The sequence below is a fragment of the Entelurus aequoreus genome, linkage group LG19 (genome assembly GCF_033978785.1).
Source record: "Entelurus aequoreus isolate RoL-2023_Sb linkage group LG19, RoL_Eaeq_v1.1, whole genome shotgun sequence".
NCBI classification, from domain to species: domain Eukaryota; kingdom Metazoa; phylum Chordata; class Actinopteri; order Syngnathiformes; family Syngnathidae; genus Entelurus; species Entelurus aequoreus.
This window is the reverse complement of record NC_084749.1, coordinates 50183134-50198195: the sequence shown is the minus strand read 5'-3', so window position 1 is coordinate 50198195 and position 15062 is coordinate 50183134. Positions and strand designations below refer to the sequence as shown.

The window sequence follows — 15062 nt, the reverse complement described above, 5'->3', positions numbered from 1 at the left end:
TTTATTTTCTAATTGTTTAACTAACAAAGGAAGACTTTTTATTATTTGCTATTGCTAATAACAGTCAACATTAAAATGAAAAATTAAATAATAGCCATTGTTAAAAATACAAATATTTTTAAATAATGGGAATTATATAATAATAATAATAATAATACAATACATCACAAGCACAATACAATTATAGGAATATTATATTTAGTTTTATCAGAAAAAAAAGTTTTTTATTTATTGAAGAAAAGTAATGATCCTGATTTGTATTTATTTAGGGGAACATTTTTTAAATATTTAATAATGGTCAAATATAGGGAAATAGTGTTATTTTCTGGTGATTATCAATTATTATTATTATTATTAAATATTTATATTTAATAATGGTCAAATATAGGGAAATTGTGTTATTTTCTGGTGATGATCAATTATTATTATTAAATATTTATATTTAATAATGGTCAAATATAGGGAAATAATGTTATTTTCTGGTGATTATAAATGATTATTATTAAATAATATTATTCATATTAGTCATTGATAAAAATACAAATAACCATAATTAGTAGACACTTTTTTGTTTATTATTGGATGATAATAATCATCACAATAAACTGTAATTTTTGTTTTATCACAACAATATTTTTTATTTGATAAAGAAAAATAAGAATACATTTCTATTTAAGCACTTATTACCATTTGTTGTATTATTATTAATAAGACTAAATCATAACAATACATGCTGGTTGTTTTTCTGCTGATATCGGATCGATGTGGATATTGACACCTGACTTAGTATCGCACAGGTGAGAAGTATCGCTCCTAAAATGGCTTTCAGACATCAAGAAAAAGAGATACTAATATTCTGTAAAGGCGTGAGGCATTCACTGCATGTGGGAGAAAACAGCATCAACATGTTGGAAGGTTCTCAGTCCAAGCCCTGGACCTTGGACCTTGGACCTTGGACTTTGGACCTTGGACCTGGGTCTCAGCGTCACACTCAGGAAGTCACCCGGAGGTTAAAGGTCATTGAGGCCAGCGTGACCTCACAAGAGGTCCATCTTGGCCAAGAGGTCGCGAGCGTGGAGCGACCAAAGCTGGATGAAGAACCACTTCATGAAGAACCCGAGACCAGGAGACACCTGGAACCAGAACCACAGCAGGATTTCATGCTCACATCTCCTGCGTGCTAACTGGTTCCATGCTAGAGGAGATGATAGTGAAGTCAGATTGTTTGATACCTGAGGAGTCAGCAGATGTTCCTATGACACCTTCCAGCGAGACAGAGCAGTGAGGCAGCTCCTGCTAACAGCGTTCCAGTATCTGCCAGGTACACACAGGTGAGCACTTCCACACGGGACCATACAGCTTGGCAGAAGGCCTCACATTTCATGTCATCATCCATGTCGGTATCCTTCTCAAGGCTTCATCCTAACGCGGCTTCAAGTCGATATCGTTCTAACGCAGCTTCTAGTCTGTATCGTTTTAATGCAGCTTCAAGTCGGTATCGTTTTAGCGCGGCTTCAGGTCAGTATCGTTGTAACGCGGCTTAAAGTTGGTATTGTTCTAACCAAGCTTCAAGTTGGTATCGTTCTAACGTGGCTTCAAGACGATATCGTTCTAATGTGGCTTCAAGTTGGTATCGTTCTAATGCGGCTTCAAGGTGGTATCGTTCTAACGCAGCTTCAAGTTGGTATTGTTCTAACACGACTTCAAGTCGGTATCGTTCTAACGTGGCTTCAAGACGATATCGTTCTAATGTGGCTTCAAGTTGGTATCGTTCTAATGCGGCTTCAAGTTGGTATCGTTCTAACGCAGCTTCAAGTTAATATGGTTCTCACACTACTTCAAGTCGGTATCGTTCTAACGCGGCTTCAAGACGATATTGTTCTAATGTGGCTTCAAGTTGGTATCGTTCTAATGCGGCTTCAAGTTGGTATCGTTCTAACGCAGCTTCAAGTTAATATGGTTCTCACACTACTTCAAGTCGGTATCGTTCTAATGCGGCTTCAAGTTGGTATCGTTCTAATGTGGCTTCAAGTTGGTATCGTTCTAACGCAGCTTCAAGTTAATATGGTTCTCACACTACTTCAAGTCGGTATCGTTCTAATGCGGCTTCAAGTTGGTATCGTTCTAACGCAGCTTCAAGTTAATATGGTTCTCACACTACTTCAAGTCGGTATCGTTCTAATGCGGCTTCAAGTTGGTATCGTTCTAACGCAGCTTCAAGTTAATATGGTTCTCACACTACTTCAAGTCGGTATCGTTCTAATGCGGCTTCAAGTTAGTATCGTTCTAACGCAGCTTCAAGTTAATATGGTTCTCACACTACTTCAAGTCGGTATCGTTCTAATGCGGCTTCAAGTTGGTATCGTTCTAATGCAGCTTCAAGTTGGTATCGTTCTAACGCAGCTTCAAGTTGGTATGGTTCTCACACTACTTCAAGTCGGTATCGTTCTAACGCGGCTTCAAGACGATATCGTTCTAATGTGGCTTCAAGTTGGTATCGTTCTAATGCGGCTTCAAGTTGGTATCGTTCTAACGCAGCTTCAAGTGAATATGTTTCTCACACTACTTCAAGTCGGTATCGTTCTAATGCGGCTTCAAGTTGGTATCGTTCTAACGCAGCTTCAAGTTAATATGGTTCTCACACTACTTCAAGTCGGTATCGTTCTAACGCTGCTTCAAGTCGGTATTGTTCTAATGCGGCTTCAAGTTGGTATCGTTCTAACGCAGCTTCGAGTTAATATGGTTCTCACACTACAAGTCGGTATCGTTCTAACGCTGCTTCAAGTCGGTATCGTTGTAATGCGGCTTCAAGTTGGTATCGTTCTAACGCAGCTTCAAGTTAATATGGTTCTCACACTACAAGTCGGTATCGTTCTAACGCTGCTTCAAGTCGGTATTGTTCTAATGCAGCTTCAAGTTGGTATCGTTCTAACGCAGCTTCAAGTTAATATGGTTCTCACACTACTTCAAGTCGGTATCGTTCTAACGCGGCTTCAAGTTGGTATCGTTCTAACGCAGCTTCGAGTTAATATGGTTCTCACACTACTTCAAGTCGGTATCGTTCTAATGCGGCTTCAAGTTGGTATCGTTCTAACGCAGCTTCGAGTTAATATGGTTCTCACACTACTTCAAGTCGGTATCGTTCTAATGCGGCTTCAAGTTGGTATCGTTCTAACGCAGCTTCAAGTTAATATGGTTCTCACACTACTTCAAGTCGGTATCGTTCTAATGCGGCTTCAAGTTGGTATCGTTCTAACGCAGCTTCAAGTTAATATGGTTCTCACACTACTTCAAGTCGGTATCGTTCTAACACTGCTTCAAGTCGGTATCGTTCTAATGCGGCTTCAAGTTGGTATCGTTCTAACGCAGCTTCAAGTTAATATGGTTCTCACACTACTTCAAGTCGGTATCGTTCTAATGCGGCTTCAAGTTGGTATCGTTCTAACGCAGCTTCAAGTTAATATGGTTCTCACACTACTTCAAGTCGGTATCGTTCTAATGCGGCTTCAAGTTGGTATCGTTCTAACGCAGCTTCAAGTTAATATGGTTCTCACACTACTTCAAGTCGGTATCGTTCTAACACAGCTTCAAGTTGGTATCGTTCTCACACTGCTTCAAGTCGGTATTGTTCTAAGATGACTTCAGGTCGGTATCGTTCTAATGAGGCTTTAAGTTGCTATCGTTCTCACACTGCTTCAAGTCGGTATCGTTCTAACGTGAATTCAAGTTGGTATCGTTCTCACACTGCTTCAAGTCGGTATTGTTCTAAGATGACTTCAGGTCGGTATCGTTCTAATGAGGCTTAAAGACAGTATCGTTCTAATGAGGCTTTAAGTTGGTATCGTTCTCACACTGCTTCAAGTCGGTATTGTTCTAAGATGACTTCAGGTCGGTATCGTTCTAATGAGGCTTAAAGACAGTATCGTTCTAATGAGGCTTTAAGTTGGTATCGTTCTCACACTACTTCAAGTCGGTATTGTTCTAAGATGACTTCAGGTCGGTATCGTTCTAATGAGGCTTAAAGACAGTATCGTTCTAATGAGGCTTTAAGTTGGTATCGTTCTCACACTGCTTCAAGTCGGTATCGTTCTAACGTGAATTCAAGTTGGTATCGTTCTAACATCCACACTCTCTTATTGTTATTAATGACATTTATTTTAGCACAACATACAAACCCCGTTGCCATATGAGTTGGGAAATGGTGTTAGATGTAAATATAAACGGAATACAATGATTTGCAAATCCTTTTCAAGCCATATTCAGTTGAATATGCTACAAAGACAAGATAAATAAACTTTTTTTTTTTTTTTTGCAAATAATCATTAACTTAGAATTTCATGGCTGCAACACGTGCCAAAGTAGTTGTGAAAGGGCATGTTCACCACTGTGTTACATGGCCTTTCCTTTGAACAACACTCAGTTTTGGTTTGGGAAGTGAGGAGACACATTTTTGAAGTGGAATTCTTTCCCATTCTTGCTTGATGTACAGCTTAAGTTGTTCAACAGTCCGGGGGTCTCCCTTCTCACATTGCAGGTGCCACACATTTTCAATGTCTGGACTACAGGCAGGCCAGTCTAGTACCCGCACACTTTTACTATGAAGCCACGTTGATGTAACACGTGGCTTGGCATTGTCTTGCTGAAATAAGCAGGGGCGTCCATGGTAACGTTGCTTGGATGGCAACCTATGTTGCTCCAAAAGCTGTATGTACCTTTCAGCATTAATGGTGCCTTCACAGATGTGTAAGTTACCCATGTCTTGGCCACTAATACACCCCCATACCATCACACATGCTGCCTTTTACACTTTCACCCTAGAACAATCCGGATGGTTCTTTTCCTCTTTGGTCCGGAGGACACCACGTCCACAGTTTCCAAAAACAATTTGAAATGTGGACTCGTCAGACCACAGAACACTTTTCCACTTTGTATCAGTCCATCTTAGATGAGCTCAGGCCCAGCGAAGTGTTTCGTTTCCGGGTGTTGTTGATAAACGCTTTTCGCCTTGCATAGGAGAGTTTTAACTTGCACTTACAGATGTAGCGACCAACTGTAGTTACTGACAGTGGCTTTCTGAAGTGTTCCATGTGGTGATATCCTTTACACACTGATGTGGCATGTTGTCAGTGTGTTGGTGTCATGCTGTCAGTGTGTTGGTGTCATGTTGTCGGTGTGTTGGTGTCATGCTGTCAGTGTGTTGGTGTCATGTTGTCGGTGTGTTGGTGTCATGTTGTCGGTGTGTTGGTGTCATGTTGTCAGTGTGTTGGTGTCATGTTGTCAGTGTGTTGGTGTCATGTTGTCAGTGTGTTGGTGTCATGTTGTCAGTGTGTTGGTGTCATGTTGTCAGTGTGTTGGTGTCATGCTGTCAGTGTGTTGGTGTCATGCTGTCAGTGTGTTGGTGTCATGTTGTCAGTGTGTTGGTGTCATGTTGTCAGTGTGTTGGTGTCATGTTGTCAGTGTGTTGGTGTCATGTTGTCAGTGTGTTGGTGTCATGTTGTCAGTGTGTTGGTGTCATGTTGTCAGTGTGTTGGTGTCATGCTGTCAGTGTGTTGGTGTCATGCTGTCAGTGTGTTGGTGTCATGTTGTCAGTGTGTTGGTGTCATGTTGTCAGTGTGTTGGTGTCATGTTGTCAGTGTGTTGGTGTCATGTTGTCAGTGTGTTGGTGTCATGTTGTCAGTGTGTTGGTGTCATGTTGTCAGTGTGTTGGTGTCATGTTGTCAGTGTGTTGGTGTCATGCTGTCAGTGTGTTGGTGTCATGTTGTCAGTGTGTTGGTGTCATGTTGTCAGTGTGTTGGTGTCATGTTGTCAGTGTGTTGGTGTCATGTTGTCAGTGTGTTGGTGTCATGCTGTCAGTGTGTTGGTGTCATGCTGTCAGTGTGTTGGTGTCATGTTGTCAGTGTGTTGGTGTCATGTTGTCAGTGTGTTGGTGTCATGTTGTCAGTGTGTTGGTGTCATGTTGTCAGTGTGTTGGTGTCATGTTGTCAGTGTGTTGGTGTCATGTTGTCAGTGTGTTCAGTGCTCCATGTTGACACTGGTACACTCCTGGTCCGCCAGAGCATAAGAGGACGTAGCAGTGTCGGCAACTCAGTGAACATTCACACCGCACTCGACGCCACTTGTCAAAGAAGCAACAACTGGTGACAGATCAAGCATCTTTTCCTGCCAACATTGTCCACTTTGTGCATACTTCAACATTACAAACCCGGTGTGGCTCTTCTCAACGAGCAGCGGGTGCTCATGCACACGCCCGCAGTTTGACACCGCCTTGCTGGTCACACCAGAAGACGCCACAGTTGTACTACCAAACATTTGTAGGCGGGATTGTTCTCGGTGGGAAACACCATGCACATGCAGCAAAAGCAATTATGCAAATGAGGCGATGACATCATCTGGACTGACCACTTTTCTCCCACCGTGATGACAAGGTGGACTACAAAGGTTTTTACAGTGCGGAGACAGAGTGCATTGGAGAAGTGTACTCACATACTGAATGCACTTGAGAAGTGTACTCAAATACTGAATGCACTTGAGAAGTGTACTCACATACTGAATGCACTTGAGAAGTGTACTCAAATACTGAATGCACTTAAGAAGTTCACTCAAATACTGAATGCACTTGAGAAGTGTACTCAAATACTGAATGCACTTGAGAAGTGTACTTAAATACTGAATGCACTTGAGAAGTGTACTCACATACTGAATGCACTTGAGAAGTGTACTCAAATACTGAATGCACTTGAGAAGTGTACTCAAATTATTTTAATAATGCCATTCATGTGCAAGTAAGAAGTTTTTGTGTGATGCTTCCTGGGACTGGGGGGTGAATCATAATCATAAATTGAGAGGAGAACATGCTCAGCAGTGGGAGTCAGGCAAGCAAACACCTGCATCAGGCAAGCAAACACCTGCATCAGGCAAGCAAACACCTGCATCAGGCAAGCAAACACCTGCATCAGGCAAGCAAACACCTGCATCAGGCAAGCAAACAGCTGCATCCGGCAAGCAAACACCTGCATCAGGCAAGCAAACACCTGCATCAGGCAAGCAAACAGCTGCATCAGGCAAGCAAACACCTTCATCAGGCAAGCAAACACCTGCATCAGGCAAGCAAACACCTGCATCAGGCAAGCAAACAGCTGCATCAGGCAAGCAAACAGCTGCATCAGGCAAGCAAACACCTGCATCAGGCAAGCAAACACCTTCATCAGGGGGCGGAGAGGCGGCGGAGGAGGAAGCGGCGACAGCAGCAGGCGTGGTGCCCGTGGTAGAGGCTGGTCCAGCAGCCAATGGTAGGCTTTTATTTGCACATGGCCATATATGGGCAGAGGAAATAAGGAGAGACAAGCACATGCATGCTTGAATAGACTCACAGTTACCACAACAACATGGACATCTTTTTCTCATCGGGATGCACACACCCACTTTACCTTTTTATCATCGGGATGCACACACCTAATTTACCTTTTTATCATGATGCACACACCCACTTTACCTTTTTATCATGATGCACACACCTAATTTACCTTTTTATCATGATGCACACACCTAATTTACCTTTTTATCATGATACACACACCTAATTTACCTTTTTATCATGATGCACACACCTAATTTACCTTTTTATCGTGATGCAGACACCTATTTTATCTTTTTATCGTGATGCACACACCTATTTTACCTTTTTATCATTATGCACACACCTAATTTATGTTTTTATCGTGATGCACACACCTATTTTACCTTTTTATCATGATGCACACACCTAATTTATGTTTTTATCATGATGCACACACCTATTTTACCTTTTTATTGTGATGCACACACCTAATTTATGTTTTTATCATGATGCACACACCTACTTTACCTTTTTATCGTGATGCACACACCTATTTTATGTTTTTATTGTGATGCACACACCTATTTTATGTTTTTATTGTGATGCACACACCAAATTTACCTTTTAATCGTGATGCAGAACACCTATTTTATGTTTTTATCGTGATGCACACACCTATTTTTTTTTTATCGTAATGCACACACCTATTTTGTTTTTATCGTGCTGCACACACCTATTTTACATTTATCGTGATGCACACACCTATTTTACATTTTTATCATAATGAACACACCTAGTCAACGTTTTTATCGTGATGCACACACCCATTTTACCTTTTTATTGTGATGCAAACACATATTTAACGTTTTTATCGTAATGCACACATCTATTTTATGTTTTTATCGTGCTGCACACACCTATTTTACATTTATCGTGATGCGCACACCTATTTTACATTTTTATCATAATGCACAAACCTATTCAACGTTTTTATCGTTATGCACACACCTATTCTACCTTTTTATTGTGATGCACACACTTATTTTACGTTTTTATCGTAATGCACACACCTATTGTATGTTTTTATCGTGCTGCACACACCTATTTTACATTTATCGTGATGCACACACCTATTTTACATTTTTATCATAATGCACACACCTAGTCAACGTTTTTATCGTGATGCACACACCTATTTTACCTTTTTATCGTGATGCACACACCTATTCGTTTTTACCGTGATGCACACACCTATTTTATTTTTTTTAACGTGATGCACACACCTATTTTACCTTTTTCTTATGATGCACACACCTATTTTACCTTTTTATCGTAATGCACAAACCTAATTTTTTAACATGGTAAAAATACTGTTACAAAAAAGAAGATAAAAAGGTGGAACAAAAGCAGCTGAAAAGTCACGAGAAAACGTTAAAATGTTGACTCTAATAAAACAAAGCTGCTGTTTTTAAAACTGTTATTGCTCTAAAAATGATAATGAATCCAAATCAATGTTGTTATGAATTATTGAAGGCTCCAACGACTTCACATCTAATATCACACTTTGAAATATGCTTTTGGGGACGATGATTGTATATTTATTGTTTGCTGTATCAAAACTAGACTTTTATTTGTCAAAAAGCATCAAACAACAAAATGACAGATATGACATTCAAGCATTGAAAGTAAAGATAGTCATGTATGAAAGGCAGCCTTAGAGGTTCAACAATTATCTATTGCTTTTGAAAGAAATATCAAAATGTTTGTATTTTACAAAGTGACTTGCACACTTGCACACTTGCACACTTGCACACTTGTCCTGTTTGAGTGCTGAAAAGACTCTGAGCTCATGTCCACACCAACACATATTTGGGGTTAAAATAAGTGTACTTACTAAAGTGTCTACACACAAGTGTAGTTACTAAAGTGTCTACACACAAGTGTCATTACTAAAGTGTCTACACACAAGTGTAGTTACTAAAGTGTCTACACACAAGTGTAGTTACTAAAGTGTCTACACACAAGTGTAGTTACTAAAGTGTCTACACACAAGTGTAGTTACTAAAGTGTTTACACACAAGTGTATTTACTAAAGTGTCTACACACAAGTGTAGTTACTAAAGTGTCTACACACAAGTGTCGTTACTAAAGTGTCTACACACAAGTGTAGTTACTAAAGTGTCTACACACAAGTGTCATTACTAAAGTGTCTACACACAAGAGTAGTTACTAAAGTGTCTACACACAAGTGTAGTTACTAAAGTGTCTACACACAAGAGTAGTTACTAAAGTGTCTACACACAAGTGTAGTTACTAAAGTGTCTACACACAAGTGTAGTTACTAAAGTGTCTACACACAAGTGTAGTTACTAAAGTGTCTACACACAAGTGTAGTTACTAAAGTGTCTACACACAAGTGTAGTTAGTTAGTGTCTACACACAAGTGTAGTTACTAAAGTGTCTACACACAAGTGTAGTTAGTAAGTGTCTACACACAAGTGTAGTTACTAAAGTGTCTACACACACACACACACACACACACACACACACACACACACACACACACACACACACACACACACACACACACACACACAAACACACACACACACACACCTGCTGTCATGCACTTTATGTCCAATAAGAAGCCTGACAAAGCATCAATATGTGACTTGTTGTCATTATGATGATGTTTATCTTGATATATTAGACGTACAAAGACATGTACATTATCTTTACAACCAGCCTGGGAACTTTATTATTATCTCTGGTTTAGTGTTTAAAGAACTTTATTATTATTATCTCTGGTTTAGTGTTTAAAGAACTGTATTATTATTATCTCTGGTTTAGTGTTTAAAGAACTGTATTATTATTATCTCTGGTTTAGTGTTTAAAGAACTTTATTATTATTATCTCTGGATTAGTGTTTAAAGAACTTTATTATTAATATCTCTGGTTTAGTGTTTAAAGAACTGTATTATTATTATCTCTGGTTTAGTGTTTAAAGAACTGTATTATTATTATCTCTGGTTTAGTGTTTAAATAACTTTATTATTATTATCTCTGGTTTAGTGTTTAAAGAACTGTATTATTATTATCTCTGGTTTAGTGTTTAAAGAACTGTATTATTATTATCTCTGGTTTAGTGTTTAAAGAACTGTATTATTATTATCTCTGGTTTAGTGTTTAAAGAACTTTATTATTATTATCTCTGGATTAGTGTTTAAAGAACTTTATTATTATTATCTCTGGTTTAGTGTTTAAAGAACTGTATTATTATTATCTCTGGTTTAGTGTTTAAAGAACTGTATTATTATTATCTCTGGTTTAGTGTTTAAAGAGCTTTATTATTATCTCTGGTTTAGTGTTTAAAGAACTTTATTATTATTATCTCTGGTTTAGTGTTTAAAGAACTTTATTATTATCTCTGGTTTAGTGTTTAAAGAACTTTAATATTATTATCTCTGGTTTAGTGTTTAAAGAACCTTATTATTATCTCTGGTTTAGTGTTTAAAGAACTTTATTATAATCTCTGGTTTAGTGTTTAAATAACTTTATTATTATCTCTGGTTTAGTGTTTAAAGAACTTTATTATTATCTCTGGTTTAGTGTTTAAAGAACTTTATTTTTATTATCTCTGGTTTGGTGTTTAAAGAACTTTATTATTATGTCTGGTTTAGTGTTTAAAGAACTTTATTATAATCTCTGGTTTAGTGTTTAAATAACTGTATTATTATCTCTGGGTTAGTGTTTAAAGAACTGTATTATTATTATCTCTGGTTTAGTGTTTAAATAACTTTATTATTATTATCTCTGGTTTAGTGTTTAAAGAACTTTATTATTATCTCTGGTTTAGTGTTTAAAGAACTTTATTATTATTATCTCTGGTTTAGTGTTTAAATAAATTTATTATTATTATCTCTGGTTTAGTGTTTAAAGAACTTTCTTAATATTATCTCTGGTTTAGTGTTTAAAGAACTTTATTATTATTATCTGTGGTTTAGTGTTTAAATAACTTTATTATTATTATCTCTAGTTTAGTGTTTAAAGAACTTTATTAGTATTATCTGTGGTTTAGTGTTTAAAGAACGTTATTATTATTATCTCTGGTTTAGTGTTTAAATAACTTTATTATTATCTCTGGTTTAGTGTTTAAGGAACTTTATTATTATCTCTGGTTTAGTGTTTAAAGAACTTTATTATTATTATCTCTGGTTTAGTGTTTAAAGAACTTTATTATTATTATCTCTGGTTTAGTGTTTAAAGAACTTTATTATTATCTCTGGTTTAGTGTTTAAAGAACTTTATTATTATTATCTCTGGTTTAGTGTTTAAAGAACTTTATTATTATCTCTGGTTTAGTGTTTAAAGAACTTTATTATTATTATCTCTGGTTTAGTGTTTAAAGAACTGTATTATTATTATCTCTGGTTTAGTGTTTAAAGAACTTTATTATTATCTCTGGTTTAGTGTTTAAAGAACTTTATTATTATTATCTCTGGTTTAGTGTTTAAAGAACTTTATTATTATCTCTGGTTTAGTGTTTAAAGAACTTTATTATTATCTCTGGTTTAGTGTTTAAAGAACTTTATTTTTATTATCTCTGGTTTGGTGTTTAAAGAACTTTATTATTATGTCTGGTTTAGTGTTTAAAGAACTTTATTATAATCTCTGGTTTAGTGTTTAAATAACTTTATTATTATCTCTGGGTTAGTGTTTAAAAAACTGTATTATTATTATCTCTGGTTTAGTGTTTAAATAACTTTATTATTATTATCTCTGGTTTAGTGTTTAAAGAACTGTATTATTATTATCTCTGGTTTAGTGTTTAAAGAACTGTATTATTATTATCTCTGGTTTAGTGTTTAAATAACTTTATTATTATTATCTCTGGTTTAGTGTTTAAAGAACTGTATTATTATTATCTCTGGTTTAGTGTTTAAAGAACTGTATTATTATTATCTCTGGTTTAGTGTTTAAAGAACTGTATTATTATTATCTCTGGTTTAGTGTTTAAAGAACTTTATTATTATTATCTCTGGATTAGTGTTTAAAGAACTTTATTATTATTATCTCTGGTTTAGTGTTTAAAGAACTGTATTATTATTATCTCTGGTTTAGTGTTTAAAGAACTGTATTATTATTATCTCTGGTTTAGTGTTTAAAGAGCTTTATTATTATCTCTGGTTTAGTGTTTAAAGAACTTTATTATTATTATCTCTGGTTTAGTGTTTAAAGAACTTTATTATTATCTCTGGTTTAGTGTTTAAAGAACTTTAATATTATTATCTCTGGTTTAGTGTTTAAAGAACCTTATTATTATCTCTGGTTTAGTGTTTAAAGAACTTTATTATAATCTCTGGTTTAGTGTTTAAATAACTTTATTATTATCTCTGGTTTAGTGTTTAAAGAACTTTATTATTATCTCTGGTTTAGTGTTTAAAGAACTTTATTTTTATTATCTCTGGTTTGGTGTTTAAAGAACTTTATTATTATGTCTGGTTTAGTGTTTAAAGAACTTTATTATAATCTCTGGTTTAGTGTTTAAATAACTGTATTATTATCTCTGGGTTAGTGTTTAAAGAACTGTATTATTATTATCTCTGGTTTAGTGTTTAAATAACTTTATTATTATTATCTCTGGTTTAGTGTTTAAAGAACTTTATTATTATCTCTGGTTTAGTGTTTAAAGAACTTTATTATTATTATCTCTGGTTTAGTGTTTAAATAAATTTATTATTATTATCTCTGGTTTAGTGTTTAAAGAACTTTCTTAATATTATCTCTGGTTTAGTGTTTAAAGAACTTTATTATTATTATCTGTGGTTTAGTGTTTAAATAACTTTATTATTATTATCTCTAGTTTAGTGTTTAAAGAACTTTATTAGTATTATCTGTGGTTTAGTGTTTAAAGAACGTTATTATTATTATCTCTGGTTTAGTGTTTAAATAACTTTATTATTATCTCTGGTTTAGTGTTTAAGGAACTTTATTATTATCTCTGGTTTAGTGTTTAAAGAACTTTATTATTATTATCTCTGGTTTAGTGTTTAAAGAACTTTATTATTATTATCTCTGGTTTAGTGTTTAAAGAACTTTATTATTATCTCTGGTTTAGTGTTTAAAGAACTTTATTATTATTATCTCTGGTTTAGTGTTTAAAGAACTTTATTATTATCTCTGGTTTAGTGTTTAAAGAACTTTATTATTATTATCTCTGGTTTAGTGTTTAAAGAACTGTATTATTATTATCTCTGGTTTAGTGTTTAAAGAACTTTATTATTATCTCTGGTTTAGTGTTTAAAGAACTTTATTATTATTATCTCTGGTTTAGTGTTTAAAGAACTTTATTATTATCTCTGGTTTAGTGTTTAAAGAACTTTATTATTATCTCTGGTTTAGTGTTTAAAGAACTTTATTTTTATTATCTCTGGTTTGGTGTTTAAAGAACTTTATTATTATGTCTGGTTTAGTGTTTAAAGAACTTTATTATAATCTCTGGTTTAGTGTTTAAATAACTTTATTATTATCTCTGGGTTAGTGTTTAAAAAACTGTATTATTATTATCTCTGGTTTAGTGTTTAAATAACTTTATTATTATTATCTCTGGTTTAGTGTTTAAAGAACTTTATTATTATCTCTGGTTTAGTGTTTAAAGAACTTTATTATTATTATCTCTGGTTTAGTGTTTAAATAACTTCATTATTATTATCTCTGGTTTAGTGTTTAAAGAACTTTCTTAATATTATCTCTGGTTTAGTGTTTAAAGAACTGTATTATTATTATCTGTGGTTTAGTGTTTAAATAACTTTATTATTATTATCTCTAGTTTAGTGTTTAAAGAACTTTATTAGTATTATCTGTGGTTTAGTGTTTAAAGAACGTTATTATTATTATTATCTCTGGTTTAGTGTTTAAAGAACTTTATTATTATCTCTGGTTTAGTGTTTAAGGAACTTTATTATTATCTCTGGTTTAGTGTTTAAATAACTTTATTATTATTATCTCTGGTTTAGTGTTTAAAGAACTTTATTATTATTATCTCTGGTTTAGTGTTTAAAGAACTTTATTATTATCTCTGGTTTAGTGTTTAAAGAACTTTATTATTATTATCTCTGGTTTAGTGTTTAAAGAACTTTATTATTATCTCTGGGTTAGTGTTTAAAGAACTGTATTATTATTATCTCTAGTTTAGTGTTTAAAGAACTTTATTATTATTATCTGTGGTTTAGTGTTTAAAGAACTTTATTATTATTTTCTCTAGTTTAGTGTTTAAAGAACTGTATTATTATTATCTCTGGTTTAGTGTTTAAAGTGCGTCTGTGCTGCTGAAAGCCAACACTGATAGAATGATATCGTGTTCAATCATCAACATGGAGATGTATCACATGTGAAGTCCACATTATTTCTCAAATCAAAACATTCTGTATGTTGAAGTCACAAACAACATTCATGAAGTTTGCTTCTTTGATGAGTTTATTATGGCTCTACTGAAAATGTGAGGGTGAAAAGTATACATACAGCAATGTTCATATTTGCTTCCTTGGCAAGTTGACCTGCAATAAGGCACTTTTGGTAGCCATCCACAAGCTTCTGCTTGACCACTTGACCACTAAATTGCTGCAGTTCAGCTAAATGTGTTGCTTTTCTGACATGGACTTGTTTCTTCAGCATTGTCCACACCTTTAAGTCCGAACATTGTAAAACCTTCATTCTAGCCTGATTT

The 15062-nt window shown here is 34.8% G+C and overlaps 1 protein-coding gene across 1 annotated transcript in view; it reads right to left on the bottom strand.

The window, feature by feature from the left end:
* Window positions 1-255: 255 nt before the first annotated feature.
* The window catches only part of ttll7 (tubulin tyrosine ligase-like family, member 7), a 181146-nt gene continuing 166339 nt past the window's right edge, over window positions 256-15062 (bottom strand). Inside the window, exons 21-22 of the mRNA XM_062028630.1 lie at window positions 1233-1314; window positions 256-1133 (exon numbers count right to left, since the gene is read on the bottom strand). Coding sequence (XP_061884614.1) covers window positions 1254-1314 — 61 coding nt within the window. The 3' untranslated portion in view covers window positions 256-1133; window positions 1233-1253. The remainder of the gene's footprint in view (window positions 1134-1232; window positions 1315-15062) is intronic.